Below are 25700 nucleotides of genomic sequence, written 5' to 3'. Positions count from 1 at the left end.
CTCCTGTCTTGCCTTTAGTTTCCTCAAAAAATTTTTAATTATTTTAATGTTTTTTAAACTTTTTATTTTTTATCATTATCCTTGATAGTACAACATACATCTTGATTAAGTTTAATACAAATGATTACTTTTACCACTTCCTTGACAACGCTAAGACTTTAGAATATTTTAACTCCAATTTTAGTTGCCTTTTCCATTATTGCTGTCATGTGCTTTAATTCTACATAAATATACTCCACAAGGCATTACTAGTATTATTTTGTAACAATCTATATTTGCTTATATTTACCTTTTCTAGAAGTTGTCATTCCTTCCTGCATTTCTGTATTTCCATCCAGGATCATTTTCTTTCTGCCTACAGACCTTCCTAAGGAGACCTGGTCGTGCATAGGTTAAAACGATCGGCTGCTAATCAAAAGGTTGGTGGCTTGAACCCACTAGCTGCTCCGCAGGGAGAAAGATGTGACAGTCTGCTCCTGTAAAGCTTACAGCCTTCGAAGCCCGATGGGGCAGCTCTATTCTGTCCTATAGGGTTGCTATGAGTCAGAATCCACTTGATGGCAGTGGGTTTGGTTTTGGGTTGGAGTCCTTTCTTCAGAATTTCAATTAATGCAGACTGCTGGTAACTAATTGTCTTTTTTGTTTGTTTGTTTGCCTGAAAACAGCTATATTTCACGTTCATTTTTGAAAGACGTTGTCACTCTATATAAAATTTTAGATTGACAGCTCTTTTATTTTCCTCAGTACTTTAAAGATGTCATTTATGGTCTTCTAGGTAATGAGGTTTAAATGCTTCCTTGCTGGATTATTAGCAGTGACACAGTGAAAATATTGAAATTGCTTAGTGTAGTGATTTTAGGATTTAAAGCACCTAGAAAAACCTTCTTCACTTTAAATTCAAGGTCTTTGGTCTGAAAGGACGTTACAGATCATTTAGCCCAATTTCCTACCTAATAATAATCCTAGTTTTAATAATCCTAGTTAGTGGTTGTTCAGTTTTTGCCTTGAAAGTGTCCCCAGTTTTGGGGAAGTTCACCAAATCACAAGATTATGCATTCCATTTTAAAACAGTTCAGATCATAAATGATTTCCATATGAAAGCTGCCTCCCTCTAACTCTCAGTCATGGGACCTTGCTCTGCCCAAAGGAACAAGCAAGAGATTCTATTTTAATCCCTTGTTTTCACTTATGATAAAAACCCATATGGGAAGAGAATTAGTATGTCTCTAGGTTTCCAGGTTAAGCATTCTTTTTTCTCCCCTGCCCAACTCTACCCCTCAAGCTTCGCCAACTGCACATTCACAATGAGTCACTAATTCCTGCCAATTGTGTTCCTAAAAATACGCTGGAATTTAGGTCACCATCCCTACAGACAGTGGCTTAATTTATGGTTTCACCAGTTCCCACCTGGATTACTGATCCGTTCCCTGATTATGAGTGGAAGCTAAAAGACCTTATCCAAACCCTATTCTCTCTAAGCTTAAACTCTTCAACAGCTCTCCATTTACATTGTTTTCCAAACTGTTTTTCAATAGAGGGTGGAGTGGTGGATTTGTTAATTCTGTCATCTGTTCTGTTGTTCTCTCGTTATCAGTAAAGTTTAACCTACAAAACTCACCATAACCTGGAAAAGTTTTAGAAATTTTGGATATAAAGATTTTAATTAAATGAATAAACTTTAATATGCAGACTAAAAATGGCCTTGGATTTGGGCTGCCATAACCCTTAGATTCAGTATCTTAGCAACTAAAATAAAACATATATAGCCTGGAAGATTTGTGGCAGCCACTGGCTTAAAAAATGGTGAGAGAATTCAGAAGTGAGAGAGAATTTATAATAAACCTGGGCTCAAGTCCTATCACCTTTTCCTACTACCTATATAACATATGGGAGCTCTGGTGGCACAGTGGTTAAGAGTTTAGCTGCTGACCATAAAGGTCAGCAGTTTGAATCCACCAGCCTCTCCTTAGAAACCCTACAGGGCAATTCTGGGAACCCTGGTGGTGTAGTGGTTAAGTGCTATGGCTGCTAACCAAAAGGTCAGCAGTTCAAATCCACCAGGTGCTCCTTGGAAGCTCTATGGGGCAGTTTTACCCTGTTCTACAGGGTCGCTATCAGTTAGAATCGACTTGATGGCAATGGGTTTGGTTTTGTTTTTTGGGGCAGTTCTACTCTGTCCTGTAGGGTCACTATGATTCGGAATTGACTTGATGACAACAAGATACAACCTATGGTTTCCCTGGATCATGCTTAACTACTAGCCCAAATGTTGGTGGTTCGACCCCATCCAGAGGCACCTTGGAAGACAGGCCTGGTGATCTGCTTCTGAAAAGTCACAGCCTTGAAAACCCTATGGAGCAGTTCTATCTTGATACATAGGAGTTGCCATGAGTTGGAATGGACTCAAAGGCAACTAACGTAACCTACGGAACGCTGAAGTCTTTGAAGCCTATTTGCTCCTCTAAAAAAGGGAGTTAAAAATACTTGTCATGGTAAAGATGAAATGAGATAACCACATAAGTATTTTAAAGTAGATTTATTTAAAAAAAAAGAGAAAGTAAAGATTAAGTTTTCAATGCAGCATTGTTCCTAATAGTAAAAAAAAAAATGGAAGTGACCTAAATGTCCATCAACAGTGGGATGATTAATAAATTGTTGTGTATTCATCCAATGAAATACTCTACGGCAGTTTAAAAAAAAGGAAAAATAAACTACAGCTACAAACATCTACATGGATTAATCTGATCTCAAAAACATGTTGATTTAAGAAGTCACAAAAAAATCAATGATTCCACTTGTAAAAGGATTTTAAAAAAACCCATAAAATTAAACAATACACAGGTAGGGAGAGAAAAAGAAAAAAAGCCGGGGAATTAATAGTGTAAAATTCAGGACAGTGGTTACCTTTGGTGGGGGGTGGGAGGGTGTTGGTGGAAAAAGTCCTGTGATGGGGGGGGTTGCACTGGTGGCTCCTGAATATTCGAATAAGGGGGCTGGGGGCAAATTTTTTTTTTAATATATAATTACTTTTTAAACGATACATAAACACACACTTCTGCATTTGGTAAGTCATAAAACGAAGGATCATTTAAAACTCTCATTGAGTCTGAATTATGAACTATTTGTGCATCTGCACCTGTAGATAGAGAATCTACAGACCTTTCATCAGTACCGAGTCACAACACATTCTACTCACTTGACCGTGAGCTAACTAGGTTCTCACAGAACTTTGATTTTACTGGACATGGATTTCAAAAACCAAATTTCTCATGTAAAAAAAAAATGAGATACAGAAAATTAGCTTAGCAGACATCAACTGTTATGTGCTAGGCTCTGTGTCTACAACTGTAAATACTTAGAGTTCATGTCCAGATTTTTAAATTTCAGGGCCAAACCCCAAAAGCCAAACCCATTGCCATCGAGTTGATTCCGACTCATAGCGACCCTATAGGACAGAGTAGAACAGCCCCATACAGTTTCCAAGGAGCGCCTGATGGATTCAAACTGCCGACCTTTTGGTTAGCAGATGTAGCTCTTAACCACTTGGCCACCAAGACTTCCTCCAGGGCCATGTTCACTTGTCAGTTTCTATTCCACTGACAGTGAAAAGCTCATTGGTGCATCCACACTACTACGACATCTCTTCTTTTCATCACTATGAGGCCGGCTTACAATACCCTGTAACGATTACACAGGGCCGTACCCAGAAACCTCACACGTTTTCATGTAATGTACGGCTACTGTTTATTAGTTGTTTACATAAGGGCTGAAGACAAACCCAAATAAAACTTGCAACTCAGAAACATAGCTAACTAGTCTCTATTTTCTGAAAAGCATGCTAATTTTGTGTGTACAAAGTAACCACACTGCTTCGTCCTAAAGACATTTAAAAAGGAGATAGTACACAATATAATTTAGCTATTACAGGAAATATTAGTAATATTATTAGTTATTTTCAAGTATTACAGTCTAGACCAAAAAATGGTAGCAAAATCATAATTTAAATTTTTCTAAAAATTGCATAAGTACGTCAAACATTTCTAATATGTCCATTCATTTTTAAACTTTTCCTAGTAAATTTTTTAAAATTCCATAATTATTCATTATCAAGACTGTGAATTTGCCCCCTTTTTCCCCTCCAGTGGGGCTAACGATTCAGCTAGATGATTGCAGCCTAGGGCTCAAATGGTGTGGACGAGGTTGGCATCACTGGGGACCAGATCAAGGATTCAGCTGGCACAGTGAAAGCCAATGTGGTTGAAGCCAGGGATTCTACTGGTATGTTTGGGATTGGTGTGATCAGAACTAGTGCGGCCATTGCTGAGGACTTATTCAGTATTTTGGGGCTGGGTGGGCCGAGGCGGCAACTGGCATTGTCAAGAGTTTGGTACATACGGGGAGAGTGAGCAAATAATGTGTCTAGGATTGTGGGAGCCAGGGTTTTTACTAGAAGAGTGTTATGAATATAGAAAGGAAAAGGTGGATTAAACCCCAAGAATTGAATTATAGTTGACAATACCAAAGTGAATTCAAGATTTATACATTGCACACACAATATGTACATCTAGATCTATGTGTGTGTTTGAGTGTGTATACACATTTGTGTGTTTCTTAGATTTGTCCAATAGGGCTTAAAGTCAACGACTTCCCATTAGCAACGAGCACTTGTCAGATTTTGCTCTCCGTATAGTACAAGATAAGCTTGGAACACGTTGATGTGCAAAAAGTAGATGAGGACATGGCAAAAGTACACAGAAGTCAGCTTGAAAAGACTCTCAAATCTGGGGACTTTTTAGTATTAAAATAAATAAAAATAATATATTGTAATCTAAGTAGGAATCCATGAGCTCATACTGACATAAAAGAATGAATCAACAAATGGAGAAGGGGCAGTTCTTCCTTACAGAATGCAGGTCAAAGTAGAAGAAATGATTTAAGACTTACCATTTGGAAACATCACGATAATAATTGTCCCTTGGTGGCGTAAAATGGTTTGCGCTGAACTACTAACCTAAAGGTTGGCAGTTCAAACCCACGCAGTGGTACTGTGGGAAAAAGGCCTGACAATCTGTGTTGTAAAGATTACAGCCAAGAAAATCCTTCCAGGTCATCATAAGTGGAATTGACTCCATGGCAACAGATTTATGGTAATAACTGATTCAGGCAAGAATGGTCAATGGACTAAAACTAGCTGGTAACAATTTGATGAGAAACAGAATATTTACACAGACTCAGAGAATCTCATAAAGTACTTTTTAATTATTAACTGTACAATGGAGAAACATGGTAGATGCTATTCTAAGTGATCAAAGTAAATATCACTAGTAATGGGATATAATGACATTGTGTGCCTCCTATGCTGGGAATACAGCATCATTTTTGTGATATTTCTAACACAAATGCATATCCTAAATTTAATATTGAAGAAATATTAGATAAACCCAAACTGAGGAACATTCTGCAAAGTAACTGGGCTGTGTTCCTTGAAAGTGTCAAAGTCATCTGCTCTGATAGGATCACAACAGAGGGTCCCAGACAGAGCTGGAGAAAAAAGTACAACAAAATTCTAACTCACAAAAAAAGACCAGACTTACTGGCCTGACTAGAGACTGGAGAAATCCCGAGAGTAGAGCCCCTGGACACCCTTTTAGCTCATTACTGAAGTCACTCCAGAGGTTCAGCCTCCAGCCAGAGATTAGACAGGCCCATAAAACAAAATGAGACTAAAGCGGCACAACAGCCCAGGGGCAAAGATAAGAAGGCAGGAAGGGACAGGAAAGCTGGCAATAGGGAACCCAAGGTCAACAAGGAAGAGTGTTGACATGTTGTGGGGTTGTTAAGCAATGCCATAAAACAATATGTGTACTAACTGTCTAACGAGAAACTAGTTTGCTCTGTAAACCTTCATCTAAAGTACAATAATAAAAAAAAGTGCAAAGACATGAAAAAAAGGGAAGATAGGAACTTTCACAGATTGAAGGAGACAAAAGAGATAAGACAATGAAATCTAACATGTATTCCTGGATTGGGATAATGAACAGATAGGGCCATTATTGGGGCAATAAGCAAAGTCTGAGTGGCGTCTGTGGATTAGATGGCATTATTACATCAGTGTTAATCTCCTGATTTTGATGGTTTTTACTATTGTTACGTAGGAGTGGCCTTGTTTTAAGAAAATACACATGTAAGTATTTGGGGGTAATGGAGCATCACATCTGCAACTGGTTCAAAAAATATTCTGACTGAGATCACAAGGAATCTGTAAGTGTGAGGTAAACATTTTTACAATATCAAGGTTTCCAATCCATGTACACTGTAGAGTGCTCCATTTATTTAGGATCTCCTTAAATGACTCTTGATATGGTTTAAATTTTCTCCATGAAGATACTGTACATTTTTTGTTAGATTTATTCTTAAGCACTTAAAAATTTTTATGCTATTGTTCAAAAAGATGGAAGCAACCAAGATACCCATCCATGGATGAATGGATAGATTATGGTATATTCACATAATGGAATACTACACAACGATTAAGAACAATGATGATTCCATGAAACATCTCATAACATGGAGGAATCGGGAAGGTATTATGCTGAATGAAATCGGTCAGGTGCAAAAGGACAAATATTGTATGAGAGAACTATTCTAAGAACTCAAGAAATAGTTTAAACACTGAAGAAAATGTTCTTTGATGGTTACAAGAGTGGGGAGGGAGGGAGAACAGTATTCACTAATTAGATGGTAGACAAGAACTGTTTTAGGTGAAGGGCAAGACAATACACAAAATAGGAGAGGTCAGCACAACTGGACTAAACCAAAAACAAAGAAGTTCCCTGAATACAACTGAATGCTTTGAAGGCCAGAGTAGCTGAGGCGGGGGTCTGGGGCCCATAGGTTTGGTGGACATCTAGGCCAACTGGCATAACAAAAGGTATTGAGAAAACATTCTGCAACCCACTTTGGTGAGTGGCATCTGGGGTCTTAAAGACTAGTGAGCAGCCATCTAAGATGCATCAATTGGTCTCAACCCATCTAGAGCAAAGGAGAACGAAGAACACCAAAGAGAGAGGGTCAATATGAACCCAAGAGACAGAAAGGGCCGCATAAACCAGAGACTACATCAGCCTGAGACCAGAAGAGCTAGATAGTGCCTGGCTATAACCAATGACTGCCCTGACAGGGAACACAACAGAGAATCCCTGATGGAGCAGGAGACAGTGGGATGCAGGCCTCCAATTCTTGTAAAAAGACCAGACTTAATGGTCTGATTGAGACTAGAGGGGCCCTGGAGGTCATGGTCCCCGGACCTTCTGTTAGCCAAAGGCTGAAACCATTCCCAAAGCCAACTCTTCAGACAGAGATTGGACTGGACTGTAAGACAGAGTGAGAAGTGAGCTTCTTGGCTCAAACAGACACATTAGACTATGTGGGCAGCTCCTGTCTGGAGGCGAGATGAAAAAGCAGAAAGGGACAGGAGCTGGTTGAATGGACATGGGGAATACAGGGTGGAAAGGAGGAGTGTGCTATCTCACTAGAAGGAGAGCAGCTAGGAGTACATAAAAAAAAAAAAAAGTACATAAAAAAGGTGTATATAAGTTTTTGTATGAGAGACTGACTTGATTTGTAAACTTTCACTTAAAGCACACTAAAAAAATTTTTTATGCTATTGTTGAAGAGATCTTTCTAAAAACTTTCATTTTCTATTAGTTGCCAGTATACAGGAATACAATGGGCTTTTGCATACTAAATTATGAATGTAGCAACCTTGCTAAACTCTGTTACTGAATTGTCTACATATACAATCATGCCAACACATCAAAATAATTTCCTTCCTCTAGGAAAGAAAAATTCAGAGAATTACACTGACTGCAACTTACCACAAAAATCCAGAATGGCTGCCATCTGAAAAGAGATTTTTTAGAGTTGTACAAATACTGTAACACAACAATAGCTGGGGATAGTGAAGCCATAGTACCATCTTGAAATTAAATACTCCAAGAATGGGAGGTCCTATCCTATCTGCTCCTGAGATTGCTAGGCAAGAAGTCCCTCACAGCAATCATACCTTCTTCATCTCTGTGTCAAAAGAAATACCTTGTACCTAAGGAGCGCTAAAAGTAGTTTTAAATACTCATAAAAATCTAAGTTGTCAGAATGCAAAAATAAGCCTATCTACAGAAGTTACAGTCTATCTTTCACAAATGACTTCTCTGAACTTGAACAAAAGGCTTCCCACTAAGCTTTCCGGTAGTTCCTCGGCCCTTAAAGGTCTCCTCATTATTGCCCTTTTCCTTTGCTCACATCTTTTTCCACGTATCAGGAAATACATCAAGGTATTTATGAATGATCTACTATATTCATTTCCACTAGATGAATGATTTCCACCCCTTGATTGGGTAGCAGGACACAGTGCCAACTGTGGGTGCTCTAGAAATGGCAACATCTTCTTAGGAGATACTTGCTTAATGCCCCTAGGAAACAAGGAAGCATCTATGTGACAGCTCCATGTTGGACAAGATACCAGAGAGCAGAAAGAACTCAGCCCCTTCACAGAGTAGGTGGCTTTGTCGTGGGGAAAAAGGAACTGGGTAGATAGATCCTTCTCTGCCAAGAGCAGGGACTCTCACTTGTGAGGTCTGATAGTGAGGGAAACAGATGCCAGCTTATGTATGATATTCTTTGCCCAGGTTGTCTCAACAAATAAAAGGAAAACTGAAGGAGTTTAAACGTGCATTTTCTATTGTTGAACACTATCTGACATAATTACATAGTCATTAAGAGCACTAACCATCAGAATCCGACAGGCCTGTTTGAGACTGCACTCTGCCTGCCACCCCAGTGGAAAGTTGGGCCAATTGTTAACTAAGCCTCAGTTTCCTTATGTCTAACAGAGGAACAGCAAAATACTTACCTACCTATTACAGGCTGCTGTGAATGTGAAATGAAATAATGTATATAGGAAATTTAACAATGTTACTGGCACATAGTGAGAGCTCTTGTTTTCTTTTTAGGTTTTCATAAGCAATATGATTCCTTTATATTTTGTACAATGAGGACAGAAAGCAAGGATCCACCACAAAAAGGCCTGGCTATTCATTTCTCCCTAGTCCTCAATGTCACACAGAAGTACAAACAACTTCCCATAAAATGCATTTCATATCCTAGTCAAGGAATGTAAGGTCCATGTATGATCACTAAGCAGATGGCTAATAAACCTTAAAATCTCACATCCTGAGGGGCTACAATTTCAGAGAAGCCACGAGACCTGGAGACAATTTAAAAAGCACATATATATATACGTCATATATATATGTCATAGTCATACAAAAGTATTTATTACAAATGTAACTCACACACACAAAGAAGCCATTTCTTTTGGTCCCTTTTATATCCTATTCAGACAAAATGATGAACCCCAGAAAGTAATAGGACTGTACTAGTTCTAAAATTTGAGAATTCAATCTTCTAAACCTTTTCTCAAATTTTGAACAAAGAGGCTTATTGAACTTACCACAGAATCAACTTAAATCTCTGCTCAATTCAGATGAATAAATATTGTCAATGATTGAAAGTCCAGGTAGAAAAAAGCACAGAAAAGGATTCAGAAGTGAAAACATTTAATACAAAAGAAATGGTTAAAATAAAACCCATACAATATTACGAAGAAATGTACTGAATTTAAAAACTTCTGAAACAGGCATTTTTGGACCATTATACAAAATACCAAAAAGTTTAGAACTGTTGAAAAACAAAAGCTTAAGTAGAACAAAACCCAAGGGGGTGAAAAATAATCTATCAAATGTTTTAAAGCCATCTGTAGCCAAATGAGACAAAACTGAACTATACAATTTGGAAACAGGTTTAAGTGCATTTTCTTTGTACAATTCAATTGACTACCATATGTAAAAATTGGCAATTAATTAAAATGCAATTAAATACAGATTTGCAAGCCTTTTGGCCATTACCTAAATGTTAAGAAGTTAAAAAGTGAATTGCCAATTGAAAAAGAAAAGCTTACAAACAACAAGGCGCAAATGGCAATAGATGCGTGCACAGTAACAGTGTTTGCAGGAACAATGGTAACAAAGGTCTTTTACGCACTTGCATTCAGAAACATTCCTTTCATAAATAAGCACTTAGTTTCACTTCAAAAAATGAAGCTGATTTTCCCCAACTGCACCTATTAGTCGAGGACCATACTATGCATTAGGGATGCATTTAAATGGATTATTTTATGGGGAAAATCAACTGACCTTTTAAAAACATGAGTCCACCTATTTTATTCACAACTTCAAAAATACAGAATTTAAAGACAATTCCAGTGAGGCACAAATGTGGCCCTATCAAAACATTCCACCATTCAATATAACCAACACAGGATAAAACAATACGATGACAAAAAACAAAATCCGACGTTTGGCAATCCTATACAAAAGTGGGCCCGTCAAACACTCTTTCGAAAAACAAACACAATACCACAAAACAACCCAAAAAGAAAACCCAAATTTTGGCAACCCTACACAAATTGTGGGATTTCATCTTCAAGGTCTTCAAACTGTTGCATTCGTTTTAGTCTTGGTCTTTGACACGTTGGGTTCACATCAGGCAGGTCATGTTCCTCAGAGTTATTGTTAGGCTTACCAACAGGCTCCTCAGGACAAGCTGCTGGGCTTTCTGAGTCTGCACGTGATTTCACCACATGACCCTGGGAAGTGTGAGCTGCGGCAGGAGGCACTGCTGCAGAGGGCTTGGCAGGGCTCTCCTCATTCCCCTTTACACTGCTTCCGGGAGTCCGTGGTTTATAGAATGTTGTCCAGTGTTGTGGTTGCAGCGTTCTGGGTGCTCTGACAGGAGCAAGAGGAGCTGAATCCGAGGACCGTCTTTCTAGCACCTCTCTTGCTGACCTGACTGGCTCTGTGTATGGCTTATTGGGCTGCGAGGCACTGACCAAATGGTCCCCACTAGTCCTCATGCTTGTTGTCACTCCTTTATCCTGCAGTGCACTGGGTACAGCCCCTGCAGTCTTTGTGGTCAGGTCGTTTTGTTCATACTGTTTGTCCCAAGTTTTTGGTAGAGTTTGCAGGTCACCGCCATCAAGTTTGGGACAAACAGTAGCAGGGGTGTCTTTTCTATTAGCTCCTTCAACAGCAGGACTCTTGCAAAACCGGTCTGAATTTATATTTCCCATAAGTCTGCCATTTCTCTCATTAGGAAGGCCTGCAAGGAGGAGTCTGTCTACAGGCAAACTTACAGGTCTAACCATTACCTTGGTCCTTCGAGTATGCCTCTCAACAGTGCTTGCTTCCCTATCAAATTTCAGAGTCAGTGGCTTAGGGGATTTACACACATCTTCCATTTTCTGAGAAGCTGTTTCAAGATCTTGGTCTAGTAGCAAACGCACTTTGTCATCTGAAAAAGGAAAGACCTAGTTAAAAATCAAACTTTGTGGCATGTAGTTAAAAAGAGATCTGAATGAGTTATAGATGGATACCCTCTCAAAACAACAACGGTTTTATGAATTTCTTTCAGCAAGTTATTCTTGGTTACTAAGTAGAGGAATTAGATATTCAACAATTTTAAAGGTATACTTTGAATAAAAATGTTAGAATTTTATATTCATTGCAAATATAATAAACAGGTAAAAAATACACCATAGGTTAGTAAAAATACACACACAAAAACAATAAAAATCACTAAAGTAACTTTTTTAATGCGTCATCCATGAAAAAGTTATTTGCTGGGTGAAAGGACTGTCAGGATTTCAAAAGGCAGACATTAGCAAACTAACCTCAGAGAAGTTATAACAATTTACACACCAACCAAATGTGGCTGTACCCTGAATTCTAAAGAGATTGTCAGCTCACTTAATCTGCCTTTCATTTACCCTCAACCCACTGCGACAGCCTAATATACTAAATGCCTTAAATGCCCTTCATAGCTGATCAGCTAGTAAATGGAGTATCACACTCAGTCTGTCCAATGATGGTTGAAGTTTTACTTTAAGTAAAAACTCCCAACCTTAAACACGCGCCATTCTTCTCGTTTGCTGTTTGCTCCCAGATTTCCTTTCTTCTCACTGCCATGTGTCGGAGTTGGCTAGATGGCAACTGACAACAACATTCCTGTCTAGTCGGGACTCCTGGTCCACGCTTTCTCAAACTAGAATCCTCAGCTCCTTCAAACCCTGGCCCTTTTTGCTGCATCTCTCCCCAACCCCCAAATTTCCTCTTCCTGGAAAATTCCAACCCTCTGCTCACTCTCCCCTTTACTGCTGCAAAAACAGCAAATAACTCTGTGCCTTGGCACCATTATTGCTTTAAACTTCTGCTGCCCTGTGCACAGCTGTGCAATCCTTTTCACCGGTCCTTTCCCACATCTCGTAGGCCAGTTTGCAGACAGGGCACCCATCAGAGTCACATTTCAGTCATCAACTCACTTGACCCCCTTCACTACCTGACACTGCTGACCCCTCCTCCCTGGGCTTCCAAGGCAGTGCCTTCTCACTGTGCTTCCCCAGGTCCTTTCCCACATTTATAGGCCATTGTAAGGGATCTGACCATTGCCCTCGGGCTGGAAGCACCAAAGTATGTTCTGATGGAAAAACTTACAGCGTAACGGGTAAGTGTGCAGACTTCGGAGCCCAGCTGCCTGGGTTCCAACCTCAGCTCTACCACTTTTGCACCGGGGAAGCAACTTTATTGTCCCTAAGTGTTGTCATCTGTCTTAAAAAACAAAAACCTCGTAATTGTAGCTATGTTGTTATGTGGCCTAAATGATCTAATAAGGAAAGAGCTTAAACAAACACTCAACAAATGACTTTATTATTTATTATTTATTATTGTTACTATTCCTAACTGGGAACACTACTTCCTGGGACAGTGAAATAAACACAGGTTTACCAATCACACAGGACTGGGTTTGCCTCCTGACAGGACTATGAGGGGCATGAACTTGGGAATTATTTAACCTTTCTTAGACTGCTAGGCTATGGGTTGAGTGGGGTTAATACTTCCTACTCTATAGCACAGAACTGTTATGAAGATCAAATCAGATCAATGGAATGAAATGATAAGCACAGGGCTTGGCGCAGGGCAGACAGCCACTCAGTGAGCATCAGCCCCTTCTCTTTTAGACCCTGTCAGGCTATGATCATCGATAAATTCCACATCAAATATGGCTATATTTTGAAAAATTGGAATTTAGCCCTATTTTTTTTTTAATGTATAGAATTACAGTAACAAAGGGAATCTTTTCTACCAGCTTCACAGCTACCAATTACTGCAACAAATCATACAGAGAAAAACAACGAATAAACTGGCTATAGCAAAAAAAAAAACAGAAGACATACATACATGTGTGCTTAATGTGTTTAAGGCAGGCCACAGGAAAAAGCATGTGGAATAAAAGCACTCAGGAATTTTAGAAGGCTAGTTTGATTTCTTAAGCAGCAATTAGATCAATATACTGAAAAGAGGATGCTAACTATCACACTGCTTAACACATCTCTGCCCTGACTTTAATTGGTGGCATAATGCGAAAACAAAAACCTTTTTCAGAAGAAGCACAAAAAATACCTTTGAATTCCAAGATATGTTTTTATGAGAAAGACCATAATGAAGAATGGCGCTCATTTAAATGCAAGGTACACTCAAAGACAACTTTTATAATGGCTGCCACAGATCCATTTACTAATGAAGCTTCCTTCTCTGACTTCACTCAATTCCACTGATCTTGGCTATTAACTATGCTTTACTGGCACAGTTTTAAGTCAGCAAACACGTTTTTTTACATGGCCACTCACCAATGCATTTTTCTAATGCATTTTGCTTGTGCTCTGATTCCTCAAACGATGTAGCTGGTTCCAAAACTTTGCCGTCACTATCTGAGGTATGGATATCCTGTTGATGAAAGAGAATACTTAAAGTTCATGACGCAAACACATACCTCAAGATAAATAGTTTAAAGGTTTTTAACTTATTAATGTAAACATCACAAAGCTCTAACACAATTCATCAAGGTCAGAACTTACTTCCTTTGATGAAAAAAACAGTGACTTCAGGAGATGCTCTGGGTCTCTTTCTTCTGGTGATAACACAGGCTTTGGAAGGCAGCCTTGATCAACCTGAGGTGCAACCACACCTGTACTGCCCACACATACATCCTGTGGCTGTAGGGACCCATCAAAGATCTTCTGTGAATAAGTGATGAGGAATTCTACCAATCGCGCTTGATGTGAATATTCAGCAAGGGAGGAGATGGTGACAGGAGCAGCTGTTGGTCTTGGCCTAATGAGACATGGCCCAAATATCAACCCCAAGTTTTTGGAGTTCATCTTGTTTTCTTCTGCATGATCTACTACTCTGCAAAATAAACACATATGAAGCAACATGAGATATGCCTATCAGGCTTCCTTGATGGTAGTAGTTCACTAAATGGGTTGGAAAGAGTGGAGAAAAACTGAGCTGTAGAATATGGGTGGAAAAATGTATTTGATTAAAATATTGACCACACACAAAACTAGGTTTCACAATTGTTATATCAGGGTAAAATTCAGGTAGGTGAAAGGAACTAGTGAAGTTCTACTAGTAAAAAAAAAAAAGTATTCCTAAAAATTGCTCCCATCTATCAAAAAAATAATTCACCATGACGAAGTGGGATTCATACCAGGTATGTAGGTATGGTTCAACATTAGAAAAACAATTAATGTAATCGATCATATAAATAAAACAAAAGACACCACATGATCTTATCAATTGATGCAGAAAAGGCATCTGACAAAGTCCAACACCCATTCATGATAAAAACTCTCAGCAAAATAGGAATGGAAGGAAAATTCCTCAGCATATCAAAAGGCATTTACACAAAGCCAACAGCCAATATCACCCTAAATGGAGAGAATCTGAAAGCATTCCCCTTGAGATCGGGAACGAGGCAAAGATGTCCTTTATCACCACTCTTATTGAACATTGTGCTGGAGGTCCTAGCCAGAGCAATTAGGCTAGATAAGGAAATAAAGGGCATCCAGATTGGTAAGAAAGAAGTGAAAGTATCTCTATTTGCAGATGACATGATCTTATACACAGAAAACCCTAGAATCCTCAAGAAAACTACTGACACTACTAGAAGAGTTCAGCAGAGAATCAGGATACAAGATAAATATACAAAAATCAGTTGGATTCCTCTACACTAACAAAAAGAACATCAAAGAGGAAATCACCAAATCAATACCATTTACAGTAGCCCCCAGGGAGATAAAATACCTAGGAATAAATCTTACCAGAGATATAAAAGACCTATACAAAGAAAACTACAAGAAACTACTGCAAGAAACCAAATGAGACCTACATATGTGGAAAAACAAACAATTTTCAAGGAGCTCCTGGTGGATGTGAACCGCCGACCTTTTGGTTAATGGCCAAGCTCTTAACCACTGTGCCACCAGGGCTCCCCCATTAGAATAAGAATGATATTTGTGTGTAAATCTGTCCCTCCAGCTGATGAGCACAACAGATGGCAGAAACCTTGTTTTCACCTGTTTCTCAGCCACAGCTGGTGCATAGCAGCATCTCAGGGAAAGCTGTGTGTGCATGAACACGTTTCACTCTCTCTCTCGTGCCAGCACATATTAGAAAGGAAATGTCCATTTAAAAAAAACACCAACAAACTAATCAAGTATCCATCCATTAGTGGATATTCTTCTTATACAATGGTCTTACCGTTTAAGATGTACTATGAGGTGATGGAGACTGTTAAAATTTGATGCTGGCAATTGTCTTAGAAGGTCCTTGCTTTTTAGAAGAATTCGGTTTATTTCTATACTGGGCCATTTTTTCTCCTCAGGGCCATTCTTTTTTGTCTCTTGTTCTTCATTTACCTGCTGGAGCTCTTTTCCAAGATCTATACATTCCTTGTACAATCGAAATAAAATAAATGGTTCTGGGAGCTGAAGAAATAAAACGACATCAGGAACATCATTCTATATATTCTCTTTCTGTCGACATTCAACCATTAATGGCAATTGCTGAATGGTTAGCATCTCCCTTTAGATTAACAAGATTTAATGCTAATCCATGTTTAGGGATGTACACATCTTTGCTACAGTTGAGACCTATAAAGTGAATCTGAAATCACCACCATAAAATATATTTACATGAAAAATGAGTTAACTGATAATCAACAAGCCTAAAGCTACACGATGGGATTTTAAAACTCTGATCTGTATCCTATACCAATTACATCATGGCTGCCCCAAAGTTAGCATGAACTTCAACTGTTTAATTGAGATAAACCAAGATAATGTACAAAATAAATTAGATTACTAGAAAAAGCTTAATCTTCTGAATTTTACGGGTATGGGGGGGGTGGGACAGAAAGAACAAAACGCTACAGGATCCTTGGGCTTTACTTAGGCCAGACTGAAGATCAGCATCAGATAATATAGCCCACAAGCAAGAAACTATCAACATGTCATTTATCTAATTTTTAGAAACAATGTCAACTGCCGTTAGTTGAAAAAAAAAACCCTACACTCTGAAAATATTAAAGGACATGCCGTTAAAAAAATTTCATTGTGATAAAACATATATAACAAAAAATTTGCTGTTTTAACCATTTTTAAGTCTACAATTCAGTGACATGAATTACATCGACCACATTGAGTGACCATCACCGCTATGTACTTCCGAAAGTTTTCGTCACTCGAAACAGAAATTCAGCACCTGTTAAGCAGTAACTTCCCATTTCCCACTCCCCCAACCCCCTGGTAAGCACTAATAAACTTCTGTCCCTATGCATTTGCCTATCCTAGATATTTCATATAAGTAGAATCCACCATGTGCTCCTTAGAAACTTTATGGGGCAGTTCTACTCTGTCCAATAGGGTCGCTATGAGTTGGACTGACTCGACGTCAATGGGTTTGGTTTTTTGGTTTTTTTAGGATCACACAATAGTTGTCATTTTGTGTCTATTTCACTTAGCATAATGTTTTCAAGGTTCATCTGTGTTGTAGCATGTATCTGAACTTCATTTCTCTTTATGGCTAAAGTCATGCCATTTTGATCTGCCTACTGGCCGCTGGCAATGAAAACTATATTGTCCTATATTATCAGTGGTGAGAGTTGGCTCCTCCTCCATCTTCCCCCATTACCAGTGTTGTACGTTGCTAGTCCTAGAGAGGGAAAGTCTAAAGTCTTGGTCTCATAATGTTCCTGAGAAAGAACGAGAGTTGATAGTATCAAACCCCATCAACTCCCTCTCCGTGACTGGCAAGAAGAGATAAAGGATGACTCCTTGTGAGATTTACAGACATTCAAAGGTACTCTGCATCCATCTCTCAGGCAGTTGAGAGTCCTATAAACGTGATTAAAAAGATATCAGTAGTTTCCTGGGTTGACCTGAAGATCCAACATTTGTATCTAATTTCTCTCCCTCCCGCAATCCTACCAAAAAACAGTAAGCCCACAAGGACTGGGAGAATAGGGGAAGAGACAAAAGCAATTTTATAAGACCAAGAGCAGATGAATAAATGTTAACTTAGTAGTCCTGGGAAAGCTGAAATCCCAAACTGAGAACCAACTTGAATTACAGAATTCTAGGAAGACCGGCAGCACCTGGTCCTCTGATCACAGGGGAGGGTGGGCTATCTGGCTATCTGAAAAGCATCACATCTCTTGTTTCCTATTGCCACTCCATGCTCCTGAGCAACCTCTTCCCCAGAAGTCTAGAGATTTCTTCTTTGGTCAGTGTAAAACAGAGTCTCTGGATGGGCAAGGCCAAGCACAAGAATAGGGTGGGCAACTACTGAAACAGGAGATCTGGTGATTTGATAAGAGACCCCTGCAGCCTTCTTACCCTACTTGGCTCCCAGAATACTGGCACCAGACTTAGCTTCTATAGGCAGAGAAAGACTCTTGTGTGGTGTACCAGATCAGACTGAGGGAAGAGACCTAGAAATACAGGCATCAGGTGTTTCCCAAAGAGCCCACTGAGACCACCCCATAGTAAAGCTCAAGTCTCCAAGACTTTCTCACATTCAAGAGCTTCCACAGAGATTTCAATTCCCAGCTCTTTCATTCTGAGCAGACAACCATGGAAGAAAGAAATCAAAATAGGTAGAAAAAAAAGCAACTTGAAAGTCTAGAACTTTGCTGTCAATATGGTAGCTACTAATCACCATGGCTACCCAGAACCAAAGGTGTGGCTGGCCTGAATTGCAAAGTGCTCCAAGTAAAAAATATACACCAGATTTCAAAGACTTAGTATAAAGAATGAGAACACAAAATATTTAGAATTTAAAAATATTGATTAGATGTTCAAATGATAATATTTAATAATTATTTTTTATTTTCTAACGTGGTTACTAGAAAATTTAATATTACATATGTGGCTTGCATAATATTTCTATTGGAAAGGGCTAGAGACTAAGCAGAGAAAATAATCCTTTTTATAAAGCTATCAATATCCTCAGGTAGATAAAAGACACTGCAAGCATTTAAAAAGGAAAAATGCTGTAAGGGGAACATTCAAAGAACCAGGGTTATTGGAAATTAAAACATGATAACAGAAATAATCAATAGCAGAGTTGGAAGATAAAGCTGAGGAAATCTCTTTAGAAAGTGATGAAAGAAAAAGAAAAAAAAAAAAAGAAATGTGAATAATAGAGAAAAGGTAGAGGACCTAGAGAACCAGTCTAGGTCGTCCAGTATTGAAATACAAGTTCCAGAAAGTAAGTACAGAGAAAACAGAAGGGAAGAAGCGAGCAACAAAATAAAGAAAATTTCTAAGAACTACAGGACAATGCCCAGAATACTGGATGAAATCACTCCTATATTAAGGCAGGTCATTGTGAAATTTTAGGACAACGGGGAGAAAAAGAAGATTCTGCAAGCTTATAGGGAGAAAACAACAGGCCATTACAAAGAAGGCGGCTTCGGAGGACAAAACATAATGCCTTGTAAGTTCTGAAGAAAAAAAATTTCCAGCCTAGAATACTACTATAATCTTCCACACTATTCTATTCCAGTTCAAGAGAGTATTTGAACAAGGTTTCAAATATTTACTCCAAGTTCACCTTATTCAAGGATGGGCACGATCAAAACAGGAGAAGAAACCAAAAAGGAGAAAAGCATGAGACACGAAGACACGTGTTCCCTCACAAAAGAGAAGAGGGTGGAGACGAGAGATTCCAGGGTGGCAGCTATTCACCAGAGAAAAAAACGATCAGCAGGACTTGAAAGACGGACAAGTGGAGCACTACTAGCACAGAGATGCTCTCTGCCATTTTACCATTTTTCATCAAGAATGCCAGCTAGGCCTGGTCCATAAACTTTTTTTACTTGGTTCATCCTGACAATGTGCAATGCTTCCATGAGCTGCTGCCTAGAGCCACTAAGGCCATTTATTTCACCCCCACGGAAGTGTTTTCTTTGGACCTAACTCCTGTAAACTGCAGTTACAAAGGTGAGCACAGAAACAGAAAATACACAACAACCCACTCCCCTAACCATGCTCCCGTTGGACTTCCAGTGCCCGGCTAATAGGATAGCCCTGTCTGATGCCCCAAATATGGTGAACCTCATTCCCAGGGCACATTTATGACTTTGCCCACTGACCTCTCATGATGGCTATTTTAAAATTTCAACGAAGGTAAAGCCAGACCATGGTCTACTGACCAAATCCTTCATCTAACAGTATCAACGCCAGCCTTTCCTTCCATAGACAGATTTATGCTTCCTGCTCAGTATTCCATAGCTTAAGGATATATTATTTAGGAATAAACTATTAAGAAAAGAAAAGGAGTGATTAACATAGGTAGGAAAAACCTCTGCAGTGGAGCTGGGGGCTGCAGCTGGGGAGGGGTGCACAGGAAAAAACCCGTTGCCGTCGAGTCGATTCCGATCACAGGGGTAGTCTACAAAGTACAGTAATGCTCTAATTCCTTAAGCTGAGTGACTGGAAAATGAGTGTGATTATTATTTTGAAACTGTGCAGAGACAGTTTAAACACTCTTTGATATGCATATTGATGAATGGATAATAAGAGGTCTATGCCAATGAAAATGTATGTATGACAAGCTTTATCAGCAAAATAGAAATCATTATTTTTGCTCTTTTCTATTTAGTGGTAGGTCTCAAGAATAGAAACTTTACCTGTCGAAGGTATGCTTTTAAGACTTCACAGATATCATGTGAACTGAATTCTGAAATGTCTACCAAGTGCATTCCATTCTCCAAAGCTTGGCACAGTTTTTCAGTTTTTATTTTGTTTCCAGATACACGATAAATTCCCTTGAGTAAAAAAATAAAAGAGTGCAAAATTCTGTTTTAGTACAAACGGCTAAATGCAGACAGCTAAAATACATCTGATGTGTCTACTTCAATTTTTATTAGTATTTCAGAAAACAAAAACACTAGTCAGTGCCAAATGAGGTAATATTTTCCAAAGAAATCTGGGTAAATTCAGTTACTGATTGAAAATCAAGATTTTTCCCCTTTAAAGTTCCCTTTTCGTTCGAACATATTATACAAGCATTTATGTTAAGTTTTAATTTTAAAAATTAAAACATACCTGAAGACATAATGCTCTATTTTCAATCTCTGAGGCACATATTTTGAGTATAAAAGGGATGCCATCTGGTTCCCTTTTTGCAACTTGTGTGAATTCTGCTCCAAATAAGTTTATTTTTCCCGGAAGTTTCTGATGACCACAAATGATGACTAAATTTTCCAAACACTTTCGGTGACAAACAAGGAGACACTATAAGAAAAGAATAGTTTAGAGCGGTTAATTCACCTTAAAACCATTCACCAACTGGGCAAATTACAGGTAGGGTAGTAACATAACAAAAATGGGTTTAAAAGGTATTATTTGTGGTGTCTGAAATACACGTTAACAAAACCAAATATAAAATTATGGAGTATACACTGTGCAATTTATTAAAAATATACTTGGGAAAGGTTCTAATCAGTAAAAGTAATAACAAAAAATGTATAAGGCAAAATACATAAAGAGGCTATTGCAATTCCAGGATGGTCGTACCTCTTCACATTCAACGCCTTGGAATAGCACAATGCTTTCGCAATCCCTGCATTTCGTGGGGGATCTCCATTTGCGAAACTTATGAGTGAGAGCTGCTTTCGACATCAACGTTTTCTTAAATGTTCCAAGAGAACTAGGTCCTTAACACATAAATACGTTAGTGTACAAGATTTTAAGACAACAGAAAAATTATCCCACACAATAAAAACTGTGTTTTGAATAATCTTTAGACTTTCAAATCATATTACAAAAAGTTATGGAGTTTATAACACCAAAATAAGTATCAAATTTATAGGTCTATTAGCAAGCACACATTTATTAAATGTATTAAATGTTTTAGCTATGAGTAAAAATCACCACCAAACCATTAAGAGAATGACATTTTCAGAATTGGCAAATTGACACTGCTAATAATATGCCCTTTATAGATATGGGAAGAGTGTTGTATAGCCCATTACCATTGAGTCCATTCTGACTCATAGCGACCCTATAGGACAGAGTAGAACTGCTCAATAGAGTTTCCAAGGAGTGCCTGGTGCATTCTAACTACCCACCTTTTGGTTAGCAGTTGTAGCACTTAACCAATATACATACCACCACGGTTTCCAAGTGTTGTATACCCACTACCCACTGGCATCGAGTCGAATCCGACTCATAGTGACCCCATAGGACAGAGTAGAACTGCCCCATAGAGTTTCCAACAAGCGCCTGGTGGATGTGAACTGCCGACCTTTGGGTTAGTAGCTGTAGCACTTAACCACTATGCCACCAGGGTTTCTGAGTGTATTACAGGTGGCATTATATTCTTAGAAAATGCTTTAAAAAAAGAAAAAGAAAAAAACAGCTATAGGAGGTTAGCTTTATGTGCTTTTAGGAAAAAGCTATTCTTAATTCATCATAAAATTGTAGTTAAGGTTGGCTAGATATATATCGATACCCTATGGAAAGTTAGATATTCCATTCTTCTATGAAATGGTGCCAAGAGAGTTGTCTGGAAATTTCAAATATACAAAACTAATGTACATGAGTCTAATTCAAGTCATTAACTGAATAACTGAATATACTTCAACATCCACGACTTTCCTTGTCCTCAGGAAATATAAAAAAAAAAAAAAAACAAACCCCCTGCTGTTGATATTATTTAGACTCCCTGCCTAAGTTTGGGCACTGTTTCTTCTGAAAAGTCTTCTTCAGAATTTTCTCTGCATTGGAATTCTTTTAACAGTAAGTTACTGTGTTAGCTTTATAAAAAAGGAAAATATCTAGAGCCTGCTATTTTAGCACCATGCCAGTACATTTTAGATGTAGTAGTTATGCTGCTTATTCTTATCTTTGTATTTTGCAGCACCTGATTAAGAAATTTGTTGTTACCTGGTGCCATTGAGTCGGTTTTTGACTCACAGCAACCCAATGTGACAGAATAGAACTGCCCCATGGGTTTTCTTGGGTGTAATCTTTAAGGGAGCAGATCACCAGGCTTTTCTTGCATGGAGCAGCTGGGGGGGTTTGCCCCCCAATCTTTTTGATCAGCCCATATTTATATGTAATTGTTGAGATGTTTTTGAGTCCTTATGATGCCTTTTGTATAACACACAGCAATGATTCCTCAAATTATACTATTTTCCTAATATCATGCAGTGCTACTAATTCAAATGGTGTCATGGGAACTTAGTTCGTTTCACTACCGTACCAGCCTCTGAAGGGGAAGGTGGCTCTCTTTCATCTAGATCGTCTGCAGAAGACATGGTCCCACTAGATGGAGTGCGTGGAAGTTTTCGATGAAAGTCTCCTAAGAAAATTACGGATACAACGACCTGATCATTCATTGTAGAATTAGAAATAAGTTATGACAACATTTTTTGGAATAATGTAATTCATACTATTTTATTAGCGTCAATGTAAAAATCTGCTTTCATTCTCAGACTTTAAATATAGGGAATTCTGATACTCACTCCTGGGAACAAAAGGGAATTAAACCAAATCTGACTTTTTGAAGCAAGTTTAAAAACTGAGGCTCATATATCCAAATGAGGCTTTATAGTGCCAACTTCTGACAGTTAAGTATTAGGCTGTAAGCTCCACAAGGACAAGGAATATTTTCTATTCATGTCTTATAGCCCGACAATCCCTGGCAGGGTGCTGAGACCACAGGATAAAAGCTGTGCCAGCAAAAGACACCACCGGGTGTGTGGAAGCAGGTTAGCAAGCAGACTGGCTAGGGCAGTGAGGTTTATTTGCTCCCTGCTGACACTGACAAGCACGGGACTATCTGACTGCAAGAATTCACTCCACTTTAACTGAAGGTCTTAACACTCTTAGGATCAGCACTAGGAAGGTCTTTACACATGATTTAAAGTAACATCCTGTGCCCAAAAGGAATCCTCTTCATAATGTTTTAGAAGTTGTCATTTACTTTTTGCCTTGAACGGGTCCCCAGTGACTGAGATATACAAGGTAGCACATTCCATTTTGGATTTTTCTAATTGTAAAATGGATTCCTTACAGTGAGCAGATATCTCCCTTCCCTATAATCCCAGCCTTTGGGTATCTCTCCCTAAAGGAGCAAAGAAGCACTCTAACTCTAACCCTTTTTCACTCTGATATTTGAAGACAGCGGTCATGTCCCCAGTTTCCTCTTTCCCAGGCTCGGCTCCCAGGTCTAAACCCATTTATCATGTGGCCCGATTTCCAGACTCTGGCCATTGTCTACCCTGTCCAACTCCACCCACATCTTTCCCAATGCCACATTTACAACAGACCACTAAATTCTGTCGATGATGGTTCCTAAACATTTCTTGAATAAGTCCCTGGTGCTCCAGCCCCACTGCCAACAGCCTTATGTTTATAAAAAAAAAAAAATTTTTTTTTTATATTGTCCTTAAATCATACACTGAATTATTTCACATTATACTTCAAATAGCAGACCAATGATGACTTCAACATGATAACAAGGAAGTCTGAAAACACTGGGGAAACCCTGAACAGCTCTGGGAACATTATTTTATGAGGAACCTGATCAAAAAATACTTTAACCCAAATAGGATTTTGTGCTTTAAAAAATCCCCTTTAACATCAAACTTAGCTTAAAAGAGAGGGACAGAATAAGAAAGAAAAGATCCCTATTCAATGCATAACCAAAAAATTGGTAATTAATGTAACCCACTCAACTCCCGCATGCCAGAAAATTGTTGTCTATCACATGAAAGTTTTACAAGATCCTAAATAATGCAGGGCTTGACTAAAAACTGGAGCCCTGGTGATGCATTGGTTAAGAGCTTGGCTGCTAATCAAAAAGTCTGCAGTTTGATTCCACCAGCCACTCCTTGCAAACCCTATGGGGCAGTTCTAATCTGTCCTACAGGGTCACTATGAGTTGGAATCAACTTGATGGCAATGGGTTTGGTTTTGGTTTTTTATTGAGACTGAGTCCTACTGGGGCTAGCCAGAACCACTTTGATTTGACAAAGGTAATCACAAATACTCAGTTAAAGTTCTCTAGGTTCACATCTCTAGGGTGTCCCTTGAACAGCACTAATTTTAAATAAGGCTGCCAAGTAGCTGTCAACAGTGTACAAACCCCGGTGCTGCACGGAAAAGTTTTTCTCATTTTAAATTCAAGAGATTTATCTAAATGAATAAAACTTCTGAAATACGTACAGCCCTAAATAAAGGCCTTGGAGTTTGAGGTCGGTTAAATTTTGTATTTCCCGCAGCTGCAAGAAAGGAACACAGCCAGGAAGAACTTAACTGGACCAGTCTTTGGTATTACAGTAGAGAAGAAAAAATGTCGAAGACAGACAAAAGTTAGAGCAGAGAGACATGGGTAACCGTGCTACCTTCTTCTCCTGCTGGCTGTATAATCTATGGCAAGTTACCCCCTCTGAAGCCTGTTTCTCTCCACCAAGGGAGAGCCCAGAACACACCACTTCTGCCTCTCTGAGAGTGATGAGACAGTCTATATTCAAGTACCTTAAAGTGCATTTATAAAAAAGTAGTAAGTAATGACAAGCACCAGGCACAGGAATTTGTGTAACTGCATTGTTCATCATAGAAAAATAGAAACAATCCAAATTTCACCAAAAATTAAGATAGATAATAATAGTTTTATTCATAGAATAGACAACTACGCAGCAGTAAAAATAAAGATGGCTACCCTCATCAACACGGATCTCGAAAAGAAAAGAAAGGATGCATAAAGGAGAACAAAACCCAACGAAACACAGGTACTAAAAACAAAGAAAAGCTAGAGAATGATTAGCAAAATTTAGGACAGTGATTTCTTCTGCTGGAAATTTGGCAATATTATCAAGGAGGTATATAGAGGGGGCTCCTAAGAAACCGATCATGTATTTCTTAAGCTTAGTGGTGAATATAGGAGGGTTTGTTTTATTACTTTTCTGTAAAGTATACATAAATATGTTTGTATTTTTGTATTTACGAAACAGCTCAGGATAAAAATAGGGTAGTTAAAAATACTAAAAAAGGGGAATAATATTTTAATCTTTCATTGACTTAAATATTTATGTACCTGGACTTATAGATTCTGAATCCAGAGATCTAGATTCGCTGCTCCCGCCGGTGCTCTCGGAGTCACTAAACATCCCAGATGTCCATGACCTTATATAAGAAGGACCTTTAAAAGAAAAACATTGAAAGTCAAACT

The 25700-nt window shown here is 38.6% G+C and overlaps 1 protein-coding gene across 5 annotated transcripts in view; it reads right to left on the bottom strand.

Moving 5' to 3' along the window:
- Window positions 1–9654: 9654 nt before the first annotated feature.
- Window positions 9655–25700, bottom strand: part of ARHGAP29 (Rho GTPase activating protein 29) — a 94983-nt gene continuing 78937 nt past the window's right edge. For all 5 annotated transcript variants that reach the window (XM_049879738.1, XM_049879737.1, XM_049879740.1 and 2 more), the window contains 9 exons: window positions 25566–25670; window positions 22728–22826; window positions 21038–21177; window positions 20567–20755; window positions 20149–20286; window positions 15717–15943; window positions 14030–14360; window positions 13802–13898; window positions 9655–11409 (listed from right to left, as the gene is read on the bottom strand). In XM_049879738.1, coding sequence (XP_049735695.1) covers window positions 10517–11409; window positions 13802–13898; window positions 14030–14360; window positions 15717–15943; window positions 20149–20286; window positions 20567–20755; window positions 21038–21177; window positions 22728–22826; window positions 25566–25670 — 2219 coding nt within the window. In that variant the 3' untranslated portion in view covers window positions 9655–10516. The remainder of the gene's footprint in view (window positions 11410–13801; window positions 13899–14029; window positions 14361–15716; window positions 15944–20148; window positions 20287–20566; window positions 20756–21037; window positions 21178–22727; window positions 22827–25565; window positions 25671–25700) is intronic.

Source organism: Elephas maximus, chromosome 3 (assembly GCF_024166365.1).
Source record: "Elephas maximus indicus isolate mEleMax1 chromosome 3, mEleMax1 primary haplotype, whole genome shotgun sequence".
NCBI lineage: Eukaryota > Metazoa > Chordata > Mammalia > Proboscidea > Elephantidae > Elephas > Elephas maximus.
This window is presented reverse-complemented; position numbering and strand designations above follow the sequence as displayed.